The 15,583-nt window shown below is 33.4% G+C and overlaps 1 protein-coding gene across 2 annotated transcripts in view; it reads left to right on the forward strand.

Moving 5' to 3' along the window:
- The window catches only part of LOC143247515 (dolichyl-phosphate beta-glucosyltransferase-like), a 54,610-nt gene that overhangs the window by 19,944 nt on the left and 19,083 nt on the right, over positions 1-15,583 (forward strand). For both annotated transcript variants that reach the window (XM_076495765.1, XM_076495766.1), the window contains exons 2-3: positions 7,154-7,325; positions 11,640-11,686. In XM_076495765.1, coding sequence (XP_076351880.1) covers positions 7,154-7,325; positions 11,640-11,686 — 219 coding nt within the window. The remainder of the gene's footprint in view (positions 1-7,153; positions 7,326-11,639; positions 11,687-15,583) is intronic.

Consider the following 15,583-nt stretch of genomic DNA (forward strand, 5'->3'; position numbering starts at 1 on the left):
TACTCAGGCAGAGCAATCACCTCTTTCTTTTTGAGCTGATTGTCTCTATGACTATAATCATCCCTTTACACTGGTGGAATTCAAACTGGCCCTTCATTGGTCTGGCAGTACATTGCTCGTACCTGATGATATACAGTATGAGATGCTGTTTCATCTATCTCCTGCTTCTCATGCTATTCTTCTGATTGTTTTTTAACTGGATTTGGCAGGAGAATGTTTTTCCTGATGCCTGGAGCCAGGCTATTTTCCTACCTTCCTCTAAGCCTGGGAAGGATCCCAAGGTTCCTTCAAACTATTATCCAATTGCTTTGATGAGTTGTCTCTGTAAGACCTCAGTGAGGATGGTTAATGCTTTTTGTTTGGTTTCTTGAATCACACAACCTTCTTTTGCCCACCCAGCATGGGTCTGATGACAGTGATTCTCCCTGGACCACCTGATTGGACTGGAAAGGTCAGTCGGAGAAGTCTTTCTCAAACGAGAATGATAACATCTTGTATCAATATTCTTTGACATTGAGAAGGCTTATGATACAACATGGAGGTATGGCATTTTGCAAGACCTCCATATATAAGGGTTATGTGGCCATTTGCCCATTTTTATTAGATTTTTAACGGACAGGAGATTCCAAATTCGTGTGGGTTTGACACTTTCTTGTTCTTTTCTACAGGAACTTGGAGTCCCTCAAGGCTGTGTTTTGAGTGTCACACTTTTTTAGTATAAAGATTAATGCCATCACTGAACAACTCCCTCTTACTGTTGCAAACAGGCTATATGTTGACGACTTTCACATCTCATGTCAGTCATAGAACATGAGGTATATTGAGAGGCAGCTAGAAACTGCCCTCAATTGTTTACTGAAGTGAAACACCGCAAACGGTTTTAACTTCTCTCTCTCTAAAACTCTTTGAATGCACTTTTGCCATCAACTGGGTATTTACCCTGATTTTGAACTCTGTATCAGTGAAGTTGTGTTGCCTGTGGTCCCTGAGACAAAGTCCTTGGGATTTATTTTTGACTGTGAGCTGACCTTTATATCACACATCAAGCAGCTACAGATCAAATGTACAAGAGCACTGAACATCCTCCGTTTCCTCTCTTCCACCACTTGGGGAGAGGATCGATGTTTTATGCTAAAGATATATCGTGCTCTTATTCGATCAAAACTCAACTATGTATGACTGGTCTATGGCTCTGCACTGGGGCTTTCCACACTTCTCCAGTTCAGAACTTATACATAGAGTCTAGTGAACTTTCTTTGCACTTCTGCTGTTTGCAACTGTCTTTACTATATGCTTTGAAACTTCATTCCTTACCAAAGCATCCCACCTGGGGTTGTGTTTTCCTTTTTTTGGTGCACTATACATTTTCAGAACAGACAGTCTGCCATTGCTCCTTTTGGCCTTCAAATCTAGATGCAGTTGGATGAATTGGGTCTGTCCTTGGATAATATTGCTGTATCTACTGGTCTGCCCATCCCACCATAGCTTTTTACCTGTCCCCAAATGTGACCTATCTTTAAGTCATGTGAGAAAAGTAGACACTCCTGATTGGAAATACTGTCTGCTATTTGCTGAACATCTTTCGAACCATCTTTCCATTCCTATTTATACAGGTGGTTCAAATCAGGTGACTGTGTGGGCTCTGCCATGGTTTGGTGGTTCTGCACAGAATCCCCTCTACAGCTTCTGTGTTCACTGCTGAACTTGCCCTGGATCACATAGAAGCTAAGCAGTACTCAAACCGCTATTTGTACCGACTCGCTTTGTTCTCTTCTCGCCCTGGAATTGCTTCACATTAGTTCACACCCTGTTCTTACAGAAATTCAAAACTGACTGGCCCATTTCTCTTTAACATTTACTTCTATCCAGTTTTTCTGGATACTGGGACACGTTGGTATTTGTGGGAATTAGCTTGCTGATACTGCAGCTAAATCTATCTGCTCTGGCACTATCACTGCTGTGCCTGTTCCATACATGAGCTATGACCTTCTATTTAAGGCTCAGCTCTGTTCTAGCAGGCAGTTGACTTGGAGTGAGCAACATGAAAACAAGCTTTTCCAAATAAAACCCTATATTGGACTTTGGCCGTTTTGCTTCCATAAGGATCAGAAAGAGGAAGTTGTTTTAACTGGACTATGCATTGGTCAGAGTTTTTTTACTCATTGTTTTCTTTTATCTGTGACTGATGCACCAATGTGTAGTCTGTGTAACATTCAGGTCACAATAAGCCACATTTTACTTTCTTTCCATTGTTATGACTCTCAATGACAGCACCATTTTAAACATGTTCTGTCCCAATGTTTGACAGTGATGTTAGACAGTGTTATTGGTGATGGTGATATTGTCCACCTTGGAAATGAGTTTAGTTTTTTAAAGGCCATTAATATTTTTAATGCCATTTAAGTTTTTTAATTTATACATTATACCTTTTTAATGTGTTTCTCTTTTAAGAATGAAAGCACATCTTGTTTGATTTGAAATTAGAAAATGGCTGTAACATCAAATAACATGAAACCAGGACTGTAAAGGCCAACTTCAGGTGACTAACACTGCTGTTAGTCTTTTATAACTTTTATTGCTTTACTTTCTGACAATGGCCATAGTGTCAAATAACTCGAAAACAGAACTGAAAAGGCCAATTTCAGGTGACTAACGGTTTTTTTGAACTTACATGTTAGTCTTCCTGGCGAGTTATGATAATTACAATTATGCTACAGAAAGTCCTTTACAACTTGCATTACTGTAGTTTTTCTCTTACCACTGTAGACAAGGTTTAAAAATTGGATATAATGATTTTTTTTTAATTCAAAAATTAAAATTTGTTTTGTTTTACTTTTTACCAGATGTTTGGGGCAGATAGCCCAGTTGCTTTGTGCCAGTTCATTGAGTTTCAATTTCTTCTGGGATGATGCTCTTTTACATCTGTCATATAAGTATTTCTCATGAGCTGTACAACTTGACTTATTGGCCTACCCACACTGCACAAACACATACTCTGCTGATTCTCTGATATATGCAGTTTGGTTGTACAATTTTTACATTTTGTCCAACTATGCAACATTTTAGCATCATGCAGGAAATTCTTTTCAGAATAAATTTTGCTCTACCACTGTTTATCTCTTTATCTATCTACAGAAGTCCTTCCAACACATTATCAATTTGGGATTCCAGTTCTCAGTTCTTTGGAGAAGCATCATTTCTGAAGTTAACATTTCCCTTACCTGAAGCATCATTTCTGAAGTTAACATTTTCCTTACCTGAAAATATAATAACCTCTTCATAGAACTCCTCTTCCTTCCAACTTTTGTCTGTTTCTTTTTCTTGGTAAAGATTGAGCTTTTGATAATATAAAAATGTGTTGAAGGTGATGTTGCACATGGAGATTGTGTTGCAATCCTATTGGTGAAGGACCACAGTGTAATGCCAACTACTCCATAGATTAATACAGTGTATGTTAATGTGTGAAAAGAGGTGGGAGTTTTATGGATTTGCACATATATAAAAGATTTTTAGTGATAACATGAGGTAATTTGTCTTGGTCCTGTAATGAGAAGTGTATGTATCTGTTATAATTTGCCTTCCAATTCCCATTACAGTTGATAAAGCTACTGGTAAGACTTCCCAGGAATTGGGGCCTAACTTTATCTGCATAGGAAATATAATATTTAATTTGCAGGAAGCTTAACTCATATAACATAATGTTTAGGTATAACAAGGGACCTGTTGGCCCATCTTGGATGTACCATCCTCTTAGCTTAAACCATCATTTTAAAAATTTAAAGCAAGCTCTTATTCATATGTATCTCTTTTAAACTCAATCAAATTTACTGCCTCCACAACATCTGAAGGCAACCCATTTCAATCACTCTATTTGAAAAATAAAATAACCTTAGCTGAAGACAGCTTTCACTTTGCCTAAATCTGTATCTATGTCTCCTAGTTCTATAATTCTCACTGTTCAAAATATGAAAAATGTTGATGCAACAACATTATCAATTCCTTTTACAATCATAAACACTTCAGTCAGATCTCCTCTAACTCTTCTTTTATCAATAGAAAACAATTTTAAGATCTTAATTTTTTCATATGACAACCCATCCATATGTTTTGTTGTTGATGTCTTCTTTTTAATGTGGTAATGTTACTGTTGAAGACTACAATTTATGAGAAGACATTTGGCCTTTTTTTTTTCTGGCACCTGCTTGTTTGGATCTGTCATATTCCACACCTCTTGTTTTCCTAGGAGCCCTGATTCTTTTTGGTTATGCACAAATATATCTTCTTCAGTGGATTCTAAGGGATCACTGGAATCTGTCCTGTGATCTATACATTCATTTGTGTTTTTACCTTCTCTACACCCACTCTGTTGTGATGACCTGATCATTCTAGCAAAACCAGAGGTACATCCCCCTTCCCCTCAGATCAACTTGCATCTTTACACCAATGATTCTCTTTCTGATTGCAGAACTTTTCACTGCCACCAATATCTAGAATAGTATACAAAGGAGTGTTCTCTGCATATTAACATTCTGGCAATCACTGCATCTCCTTCCCTCCTCTGGCCCCTCTTTCTGGTTAGAATCTTTGTATGGGCCTTTGAGTTCTAGCTTCTTGCATCATTTCTTCCTCAAAACATTGTCTGCTTCTCCTTTCATATATTTATGTTTTTCCTATACTCTTCATCACAGTGGTTGGTTGTTGTAGTTTGTAAGTTTCCACTTTCTTCTGTAGATCTGGACTGTCTGATCCCCTTTATCTTTTCATTATAAAATTGTTCTGAGTCTAATTGTACAATGCAGGCTGTCAGTTGCTATCTTGCTCAGATTTTGTCTTTTTTTGTGGAAACTGCTTTTTTAACTCACCTGTCTTGAATGTTCTTCCTTAGGTGAGTCTAACTGTACTCTCATTTGTTTTCCTTTTACTAGATGCAGCATATTTCGGTCTTTTTTCAGTATTAGCCTCTGAAAGAGATCTTACAGGCTGAATTCTGGAGTACACAACAAATTTCCCTCACATTTCATGTTTTCATGTGCTTCTGTTTCTTGTCTACCTCTAGTGATTATTTTTAATCTATCCAGAGGCTCCAATGTGGTGAGCTTTGTTGTGTTTTTCAATCATTTCATGTCACATCTAAGGATTTTTGTACACATTCCAACAAATTAACAAATTCTTCCATTAAAACAAATACAGCAAAGTGTTCAGGAGGTGACAAAATTCACCTGATAAAATGTGACACAAAGAACTGCACCTTATGTTTGCTGTCATTGGGGCCATGTATAGAATTGTCTCACAATTTGTCTTACCAAAAATCCTCTCTATGGAAGGAAGAACAGAAATATTAAACTTTTCTGCCTCTGTTCAGTGTCCACCTTTGAGCTGGAGTGTTCTGTAAGAATGTTTCAGCACTATGTCTATATAACTGACACAGCCAATTCTTCAGTTATTGTTGAAATGCTAATGCTGCCTAGAATTGACTGTGATTGGAGGATGTGTTGCTCATCTAGGTTTGCACAGCTCATCTTAAAATATGCAAGGGTAGGAGTTGTATTAAAGCTTGTTGTGTGCACAGTGTTGACAGTGGTGTGACATAATAACTGTTTCATTGAAAGTTATCTATTTGAAATATGTTTTCAGATGAGGAAATGTTAACTTTTTCGTTTTTTCACTGTTTTGATTTTGCCTTTTGTTATAATGGTAGCTGTCCATACAAATCCTATCAATTGACATCTTTGGTAATGAACGACAGGAGTCTTAAAAGTTGTTTGTTGTGCTTTGGGTTTCAGCAAGTCATACTCTGAAATAACCTGATAAATCTGAATTGTTTAATAGGTAGGATTATGCAAAAAAAGTTGTTGGTAAGAAACACTCATTTGCAGTTGAGAAGTTAAAAATAAATTGTTTTATGAGTGTATACTGTGTTTGATTTTTATATAGTGTTATAATCTAAATATTTGTTAAATAATTTAATGAAGTGTAAGCAACAACCTATATGATACAGAGTAGCTTCAGGAATAAATAGTGCATGTCAAGATATCAATTTTTTACATTTACAGTACCTTTGTTTTGTTAGAGTTGTCTTAGGTTTGTGCAAGGCATTGGACTTTTCTTACATGCTCACAGCTAGCTACTTGTTACATGGCTAGTTATTTTTTCACACTGCTGTTGATGGTAAGGTTTAATTTGTATAACAAGTTTATGTAGTTTAGATATTTGAAGATTGTTAAATGCTTAAGATACTCACTTTTCTGTTGAAAAAAATATGGTACAACTTCTTTTCACACAAGAGTAGAATTTCTACTTGCAACACATTCTTGTTTTTGGTGGTCCTGCTCATTGAAAAATGTAACCTCAAACAAAAGTTTAAAAATAATTATAAATACAGTGGGGGAACCATTAAGACATTTTTGGATTGTATATCAGTATCCTTTGGCTAAATTTCATGGTTAAAAAGTCTTTCATTTAGTGAATTAAGAACTAAGAAGTAAAAGCAAAGATGAATTTTATTGTTGTAAGCTATATTTTTTATATTTTAATCTGGATATTTACTTGAGCAAGTTGCTAATCCATGACTACCATGAGGTAATATCAGTAAGATTCATCTATGATGTATTAATCAAGGAGTTTCATCAAGTGTATGGAAGCAAGGGTATAATATAGATATTAATGAATGATTCACTTAAGTGTCAGTAGTGAGAGCTATTACACGTGCTCAGCTTCTCAATTAGTGGGGTATTAATATAAGAAAGTTTGCAAGCATATTAGATGTACATCTTGAAGCTTATGTGGAAAGGTTATGTTTGAAGTTAGGCCTACATTTAGTGCCAGAGTTTATGTTGGCAAATTTATTTATAAAATCAGTGGATGTTTCTTTTAAAGAAATAAATTATTTAACGTTACTTGATATTACTTTTACAATATAATCTGAAGATCTTACCAGATAATAAAATACATTGCAGCAATGTATAATATGTCAATCATTCTGTTTCTGTAATATTCAGAGCTCGTGAAATATTTTGTTCAGGATCGTGGCTCATCAGGCTGGCTTACTGAAAAACCTGGCAAGTTTATTATTTATTTTTATAATGTTTATCTATTATTGTGAAATTTCTGTGTAATCTTTATTTTAGTAAGTTTTTTTTTTCTTCATATGCAGCTACGGAGTCTCTTTGGGTCTTCTGGTTTAGAAAACGAAACAGAAAAACATGAAGCCCACTATTTTATTCATCCAGAATCAAAAGAAGAAAATGTAAAGGCTCCATCAATCAGTGATGAAGCAACATTGAAGTTATCTGTCATTGTTCCTGCCTTCAATGAAGCTCAGAGATGTAAGTCCTGAAGAAGAAAGTTTACAATCTTTGGTTTTACGAGGGAAACAAAACAACATGCATTAATTTGAAACTAATAATATTGATCGGTTAAAAATTTTGTTGGCATCTTTTTCACTTGAAAATTGAAAGTTCTGTAATGTTATTGTTAACGTCTCTATTTTTTTAAGATGTTCATACAGTCAAAGATGTAGTCAAATGCATTCCTGGATGTCTGGATCAACAGGCAGCTAAAGTTTAAACATTTTGCCACTAAACCTCATTTTTCATTATTTCTTCAGCAAACAAGATTAAACAGTCTGGTGGGAGGCTTTCAGGTTTTCTGTGTTCAGACTATTCCTTTCTAGGCCTTGTACTACTTCATTATTTTTATGCTCTCTGTATTATAGATCTGATGACTGTGATTCCAAATTATCTGTTCTCATTGGACAAAGTTCTTTCTTTGGAATGCTCTATACTTTCAGCAACATTTTAATTGCATTATGAATTTATAAGTGTGCCCTGTGATAAACTTTTTTGTTGTAAGGCTAAATCACAATATATCAAGCTTCTATTGCATTGATCATGCATTTTGGACCTTAATTAAAATGGAGTGCATCTTCTACATCTGTTCTTTTTTTTTTTTTTTGTCTAGTTTTCTTAGTTTGGAATGTTCCATGCTAAATGTTGATTAGCTTTATTTTTTTAAGTTTGGCCTTTGTTTTCACATTCTTTGTGTGCATTTTTATGTTTCTTCCTGTGAAAATTACTGATGTCTTTATTTCATCACATTTTTCTATCTCTGTATTCAGATGTTGTCCATTCCTTTGCCAATGGGATAGAAATAGTCTTCATACTAGGTAATACATTTCAACATCCAGTTTTGTAATTTATAATGTATATAATGCTTCCATGACTGAATAAGATGAAATCATTTGGCAGGAACAGAAATCAAGCTGGAGACCCTTGTTTCATGAAACAGTACAGTCACTGGGCCATGTTAGCCCAAAGCACAACAGACTTGAATTAAAATGGAATTGATAATAACAGTACAGTCACTGGGCCATGTTAGCCCAAAGCACAACAGACTTGAATTAAAATGGAATTAATAATAATGTTGAATCACAATAACAATATTTCAATTACTTGAATAGTTGGAATAATCTATAACAGGGATCTTCAAACTACTGCTCGCAGGCCACATCCAGTCCACCAACAGCTTATTAAAGTAATAATTTTTTTTTAATATTATGAAAACAGAAAATTAAACAATTGAGCAAAAGCCAATCAGCTGTGATATGGTTCACCAACAGTTCTTTAAAGTAATGAATAATGATATCATTATTATTTTCATTTTTATTCATATAAAAATAAAAAATAAAATGTAATTGAGCAAAAGCCAATTTAGGTGAGAAACACTTTTCTATTTGCTAGAAAATGTCGTATTATTTAGCATTGCGTCGTCTCACTTATCGATCCCGGTGCTCTGAATCAGTGTGCTTCTTCTCATTGCTTGCCCCTTGTACCTCAGTGCATGTCAGTGAATATTGCTGTTTACTTTATACTTGAGTTCATAGCTGTTCCTAGTTATTATGTCAGGAAAATAGAAGAAGAAAAAAGATAACTCTGAATGTCGAGTTTTTAAAGAACAGCAGAGTGTGGACTACATTATTGAATCACATAACAAAGCATTGCACTTAATATGCAACGAGACATCATAGTGCTAAAAGAATACAATATTTGTAGACATTACAAAACCAAGCACTCATCAAACTATTCTTAGTTTATGGGATAGCTATGTTCATACAAATTCAAAACCTTGAAATGTAACTTATTATCACAACAGTTTGTATTTAAGAGGAAGAAAGCTGAGAGTGAAGCTGCAATAAGAGCAAGTTTCTGAGTGACGCACCTGTTAGCCAAATGAGGAAAACCATTTACTGATGGTGAGCTAATTAGATTATGTATGATTGAAGCAGCCGAAGAAATGTGCCCAGGAAAAGTAGACTTATCTAAGGCTATTAGCCTTTTGGTGAATGCAATTGCTTATAGAGTCAAGAATGTTGGAAGTAATATTGTGTCTCAGCTGAAATACAAGGTAAAAGAGTTTGAGTGCTTTTCCATCACACTTGACGAGTCAACAGATGTATCCGAGACTTCACAGTTGCTGTGTTCATTTGCAGAGTCATTATTAATTTTAAAGTGAATGAATAATTAGCTTCTATGCACAGTATTCATGGAACAACCACAGGTGAGAATATTTTCAAAGAGGTAAAAAAATCACTAACTCAGTACAACCTGGAATGGAAACAACTGAAGTGCATTACAAAAGATGGTGGTAACAATACATGCAGTGCAGGAAAAAGTTTAATTGAGCAAACTTACAAAGCTGTCCAAAGTGTGGTTTGTTCTAATGGTTCTTCACCTTATTATTCATCAGCAGGCACTGTGTGGAAAATACCTGGATCTGTCATGTGTCATGGAACCTGTAGTTTCAACAGTGAATTTTGTTCATTCTCATGGACTCAATCATCATCATTCTGTGAATGTTTGATGGAAATAGAAGCAACATATCCCAACTTGTCCTACTACACTTCAGTTTGAGGGCTTAGCAGTGGGAATGTTATGTTGCAGTTTTATGAGCTTAGAACTGAGATTGAATTTTTTTAAATGGAAAGAACTGCCCTCTACTGTTACTCACAAACAGTGAATGGCTTTGGAAATTAACTTTTTCTTTAGACTTGATCATGTACTTGAATGAGTTCATTCTTAGATTACAAGGTGAAACCACATTTATCTGTGATATGTACTCCGAGGTGAAGGCATTTCAGTAAAATCTAATTATTTTTGAGTCTCAATTGATGAGGAGTTGCTTCACACACTTTTCATATTGTGAAAAGTTCAAGCAACAAATGCATTCCCTATTCTCATGCAGGTTTGCAAAAGATATCTTTTCTGACCTGAAACTATGGTTCAAGGAGTGTTTTTCTGATCTTGATGTGAGTTCAATAGAAATAAGGATCTTCCAAAACCCATTTTATAGTGTTCAAATGGAAGTGATTGATCTGCAACCTAATGACATGTTGAAGGACAAATACAAAGAAGGGAAACTGATAGCATTCTTTAAATGCCTTCTCAAGTGGCCAATATGTTCATTAAAACATTTCTGTGGATTCATTTCAGTTTTTGGTATTATCTATTTCTGTGAAGACATTTACAAAGGTGAAGTACATGAAATCTAGTTACAGATCAGCCTTATCTGATAAGCATTTACAATCACTTTTGATGATATGGAGCACTAACTTTGAACCTCAGTTTAGTGTAATTTTGTCAGAAAAGTACCAGTTTCATGCTTCTCACTAATTTAATAAAAAGACAATTATACATCTTAAATATTTTCAGTATGTGCTCTCATGAGAAATACATTACTAATATATCCTGATCATGTATGCATTCTTGCTTAATTTTACTATGACCTCTCCAGCCCATTAAGCCTAAAAAGACCTACCTCCTGGCCCTTGTCCAAAAAAGTTTTGAGACTCCTGATCTATAATAGTAATAATTGGTAACTATATTTCTGATTAGTTTATTAGTCTTAAGTCATGATACTAATTGATTAAGAGAGAAAAATTGAATTTGTGTGAAATAATAATGAAAAATCATAAAGGTAGTGTTTTAATTATTTAGAAAGTGGAGTTAATTAGAAACACTAATTTTGATATTAATTTAATTGTGATTATGATTAACTGCTTATTTTGTGACACTAATTAATGTGTTCAATATTCATAGGTAATTGAGTTAATCATCCAGCTCTGTTTGTGTAAATTATGATTTATTTCATGATTCTATCAACAAAAAAAGCATTACATACAATAAAGTTTATATCAAGGTATCTCATGGAAAAGATTTGAGATTAAATAAAAATATCAGACAGTGAAATGGGGAGGAAATTGAAGGGCAAAACATAGCCTAATTAGCATAACCAAAAGAAATAGCAAAATTTTCAAACAGTTAAGCCTTTCAGTCTCTAAAGCATATCTGGTCTTAGTTGTAACTCTAAAGCACAGTTATATGATTGGATTGAATCTTAGGTTATACAGAAGTTGTATGATGCTTATAAAAGAAAACATTTTAGTAGACTGCAGGAAAAAAAACACTACAAATAAGTTGTGATTGTGCCAGTATACATTTTACTTTATGCTAATCAAAACTGTTATTTTTATTATTTAAACTTACAAAGGTAAGTTTTTTTAAGTGAATGAATACAACTTGTATATTAATTATTGAGGTAAGAGTATTCAGCATTAATTGTTCATATTTTTTTTCCATTTATAGTATCTCCTATGCTTGATGAATGTCTTCAGTATTTGGAAAACAGATGTGTGAGTTTATGTTTTATGGTTTTTGTAATGAAATTCATATAATGCTCAACTATTTATGCGAGTCAAGTAAATTAATTGTTGAAGAAGTAACGAACTAATAAAATAATATTGATGCTATACAATATGGTAATTGTTAAAATATTCATGCCAAAAAACTTGTTTATTAACAAGTGTAGCTTTAATGGTACACCTTCAATTAGATTTAAAGGGCCTTCTTTGAAAATTACTTTTTTTTATAGTTCCACTTATAAAACCTGCATGTGTTGTTTTAGCAATTACTGCACATCAGTTAAGATGCTCATTGGTATTGCTGTGATTGAACATAAACATGTGATTTAATGCCTATTCATTTCTCCAGGTGATGATATTAAAGTGCATTCTAGTTAATTTCACTTTATAATTGTGATCATGTTATTAAAGTGTTCTAGTAGAATCAGGGCTCTTTTAGCTGATGCATTTTGTATTTCAACTGCTTATTTTATTTTTTAGAAGTTCATAACCATAAAACATGCAGTCAAGTGGTACATGAGTAAAACTTTCATAAATTTATGTTTAACAGAAAGTTAATCAGGGCTCATGCTTATTTTTTTAGGGAGCCATTTCGGCCCCAAAAATGCATTTTTATGGGCCAGTCGTATAATTCTTTGTAAAATGAATAGTGGTGGTTATCAGAAAAATCACTGAATTATTGAGTTGCTGCAAGATATTGAAAGTCTCAGAGTTTAACAGTTGTCCAATTCAAACAAAAAATAACTCAAAGTTAAAAATTGTCTGAAATCAAGAGAACGAATTATTGATGATCCAAGAAAGAATATAACACAAAATAAGGCAATGGGACCTTGAGTATGAAAAGAAAAGAGAACAAAAGTTGATACAGGGGTGAGTGATAATAACTAGTTATGCTATGATGAAAATTGTGACCTAGTATTCTGTAAGGTATGTTGAGAAGAGAATGTGGATCTGAAAGTTTATAGTGGTCTGTTAGCATGAACAGTCTGTAACTGTTGCATGCACATGTATTTTGTGCCAAATTGAAAATTTGTTGCCATAGCAGTTAAAACACTTTTTTTGCTAATAGAGCACTAATAGTTTTGAGAATACAACCTCATGACTGGCATGTTGTAGAAGTGTATCTTGCCTTATTTGTCAGTTGAACATTTAACATAACTAGAATCAGGCCACAGCCAAAAATGTATGGAAGTTCCATTATTTTGGAAGTTATGGTTTTTATATTGAGAACATGCCATTTTAAAACACAAACCAAAACAATATATTTTGTATCAGAAGAAGCCAAAAGTGCCTGCAAAGCTACAGAATTTTTTTGTCATCGAAAGACCAGTACTATTACTGGAAATGAGAGATCTAATCAATGGGTTCTAAAGCCATTTTTTTTTTAATTGTGCAGTTTATGATTTTAGTAATTACTTATGTAATGTAAATGTTAAAGTTTTACAAGTGAAGTAACTAGCAAACATACTAATCCAGTTATCACAACATCATGACCGGGTAAGACTAGACTCTAAATTTTATGCATGGAACTCCTATTCTGCATAAAGCACTTCTAACACATTCTAGCACATCTATAGGGCATTAACATTTTTCCATAGGTATATTTCCTCTTTTGTTCATGATTACTATTTTAGAATGTTTCCCAGGTGATTAGTGCAAGACATGCTAACATTTTTATATGTTAATTTCACAATCTAGTGAGCCTTGAACCATCTAGACATATTACAGCTGTGAACAATTAAACCAAAAGTGATAATTATTCCTCTGATGTCATCAATGTCATAACACAAGTCATCAGGGAAACAGTCCTTTGCAAAATAACACATCCTGAAAACTTATTCCTAAAATTCATGTATTAAAAATTACTCGCAAGCAATCCAAACATGAAATCATATGAACATGTGGCATTATACTTAAACTACTAATTAATGTCAAGAATAAATTCATATTAAGAAATTTATATTACAATAACAACAACATGATAACTGGGAAAACTCTTCCCCTATCAGTAGATAAATCCAAACCTGACCCTCTCTAATTCTAGTGAAAATTTAAATCTATCATGAATAACAAGTCAAAGTACATCAATAAATAAAATTCAACATAACTTCTACACTGATTTTAATGGTCCTCTGTTATTTATTTTAAGTGTTAAACCTGTAAATCAGATACATATGCATGTGTACATATTGTTCTATTTTGCATAATTTTAATGCTGGCTTTATAAAAAATTCCCATAATCGAAGGGGGATATTAACATCCTTGAAACTTGCTGTCTTGGTTTTTCTCTAATTTTTATTATGAAGTGTTAGATATCCTTGTTTACCTTGAATAAATCTCTCATGCTTTAACAACAGTAATTTTCAAATTATTTCATCAAAACACAAAAACAATCTTCAAATTTAATTATTTTGCCTCATTGGTAGTTGTTTAGTTGAAGATTTTGTGAGTGAGGCAAAGAAAAATTACATTTTTGACTGTCCTTGGTTATTTTTTCAGGTCCATTCTTGGTAGGTATTTTAGTTTAAAACTTTCAAATCCATCAGGATATCTTAATCTGGGATTCACAGCAAAAAAAACAAAGCAACTTTGTTCTCAGCTTCACTGCTCACTAACATGGATAGCACAATGAAGTGGGGATACCTTAGCTAAACTTTCATTGCGCAGGTATTTGCAGAAATGATGTTTGTGAATTCTACATAACTGATGAGTGCTTTATGGTCCATTCATGGTTTGTCACAAGTTCTTCCTGGTTGAGAACCACTTAGATCAATTTTTGTGTAGTCAAACTTTAGTGGCACTTTTGATTTTAAGTGGCCATGTGGGCTACCTAGCAGATACTGTATCACACTTTGAGTGTTAAGCATGTGCTTGCTTTGGATGTATAATTTCTGAAAGTTTAATCTTCAAATGAGGCAGTTGAAGTATTCATAGATTTTGTTTTTATAAATTACTTATTAGTTAAACCATTAACTAATTATGGTTGTTTTTTTATGTACAGTCACTGTTAACTTTGAAAATGTTTTATGAAAGTAAGGGAATGCAATGTTTCAATAGCTTGTATCATTTTATTTGTGATGCATAAGGTTACAAGATTTATAGAAACTTTGACTCAAGCAATTAGATGAACCTACGTGGAATACTTCAGTTTTAAAAAACTCATGTTTTCAAAAACAATTAATCATTTTCCTAGAGTTAAATGTAACTTAACAAAAAGTAGTAGTATACTGGTTGTCTAACTTGAGTTTATTTTAAGCATTATTGTAGCTTTAATGAGCTTTACATTGTACACTAAAAATATAATTAACTTGTTATAATTTAAATGTGGAGCTCTTAGTTATAAATATAATCGACCAAACCCTTAGAATAATTGTAGTTACAGTCAGTAGCTTTACTTGTGTATGCGAACAATTTAGTTACACCCATTTTACTAAAATTTTAATAAATTTGATAAACATTAGAGATCTTTGTATGTAGAATGCATTATAGATTTCAATCTTATGATTGTGTGCTGTGTTTTTGTTCTAGGACTTTATCTATTAAATAACCTGTTGCTGATTCAGTTTGTTAACTTGGAACTGTAAGTTTTATTTGTCTCCATGTTTTTTATAAGGCATGATTGCTATAATACACACCAAGTATTTAGGGATTTAGGGGGTAAAAAATAAGTGGTTCACTGAATGTTACTGCAACTAGTTTTTAGAATATGTTATGTGGCAGTCATTAAATTGACAAGTATAAAAACTTGTTACAGAAGTTAAATTGTCTTTGAGGTTGTCAGGACTCATGGCCATTATACCGAATGTTTGATATTTCTTGCCATAATCATTTTACTGTATAAGCAAAATGTGTTTATTTGTTAAAACTACAATAAACCTAATGTAGAAC

Source organism: Tachypleus tridentatus, chromosome 3 (genome assembly GCF_004210375.1).
Source record: "Tachypleus tridentatus isolate NWPU-2018 chromosome 3, ASM421037v1, whole genome shotgun sequence".
Taxonomy (NCBI): domain Eukaryota; kingdom Metazoa; phylum Arthropoda; class Merostomata; order Xiphosura; family Limulidae; genus Tachypleus; species Tachypleus tridentatus.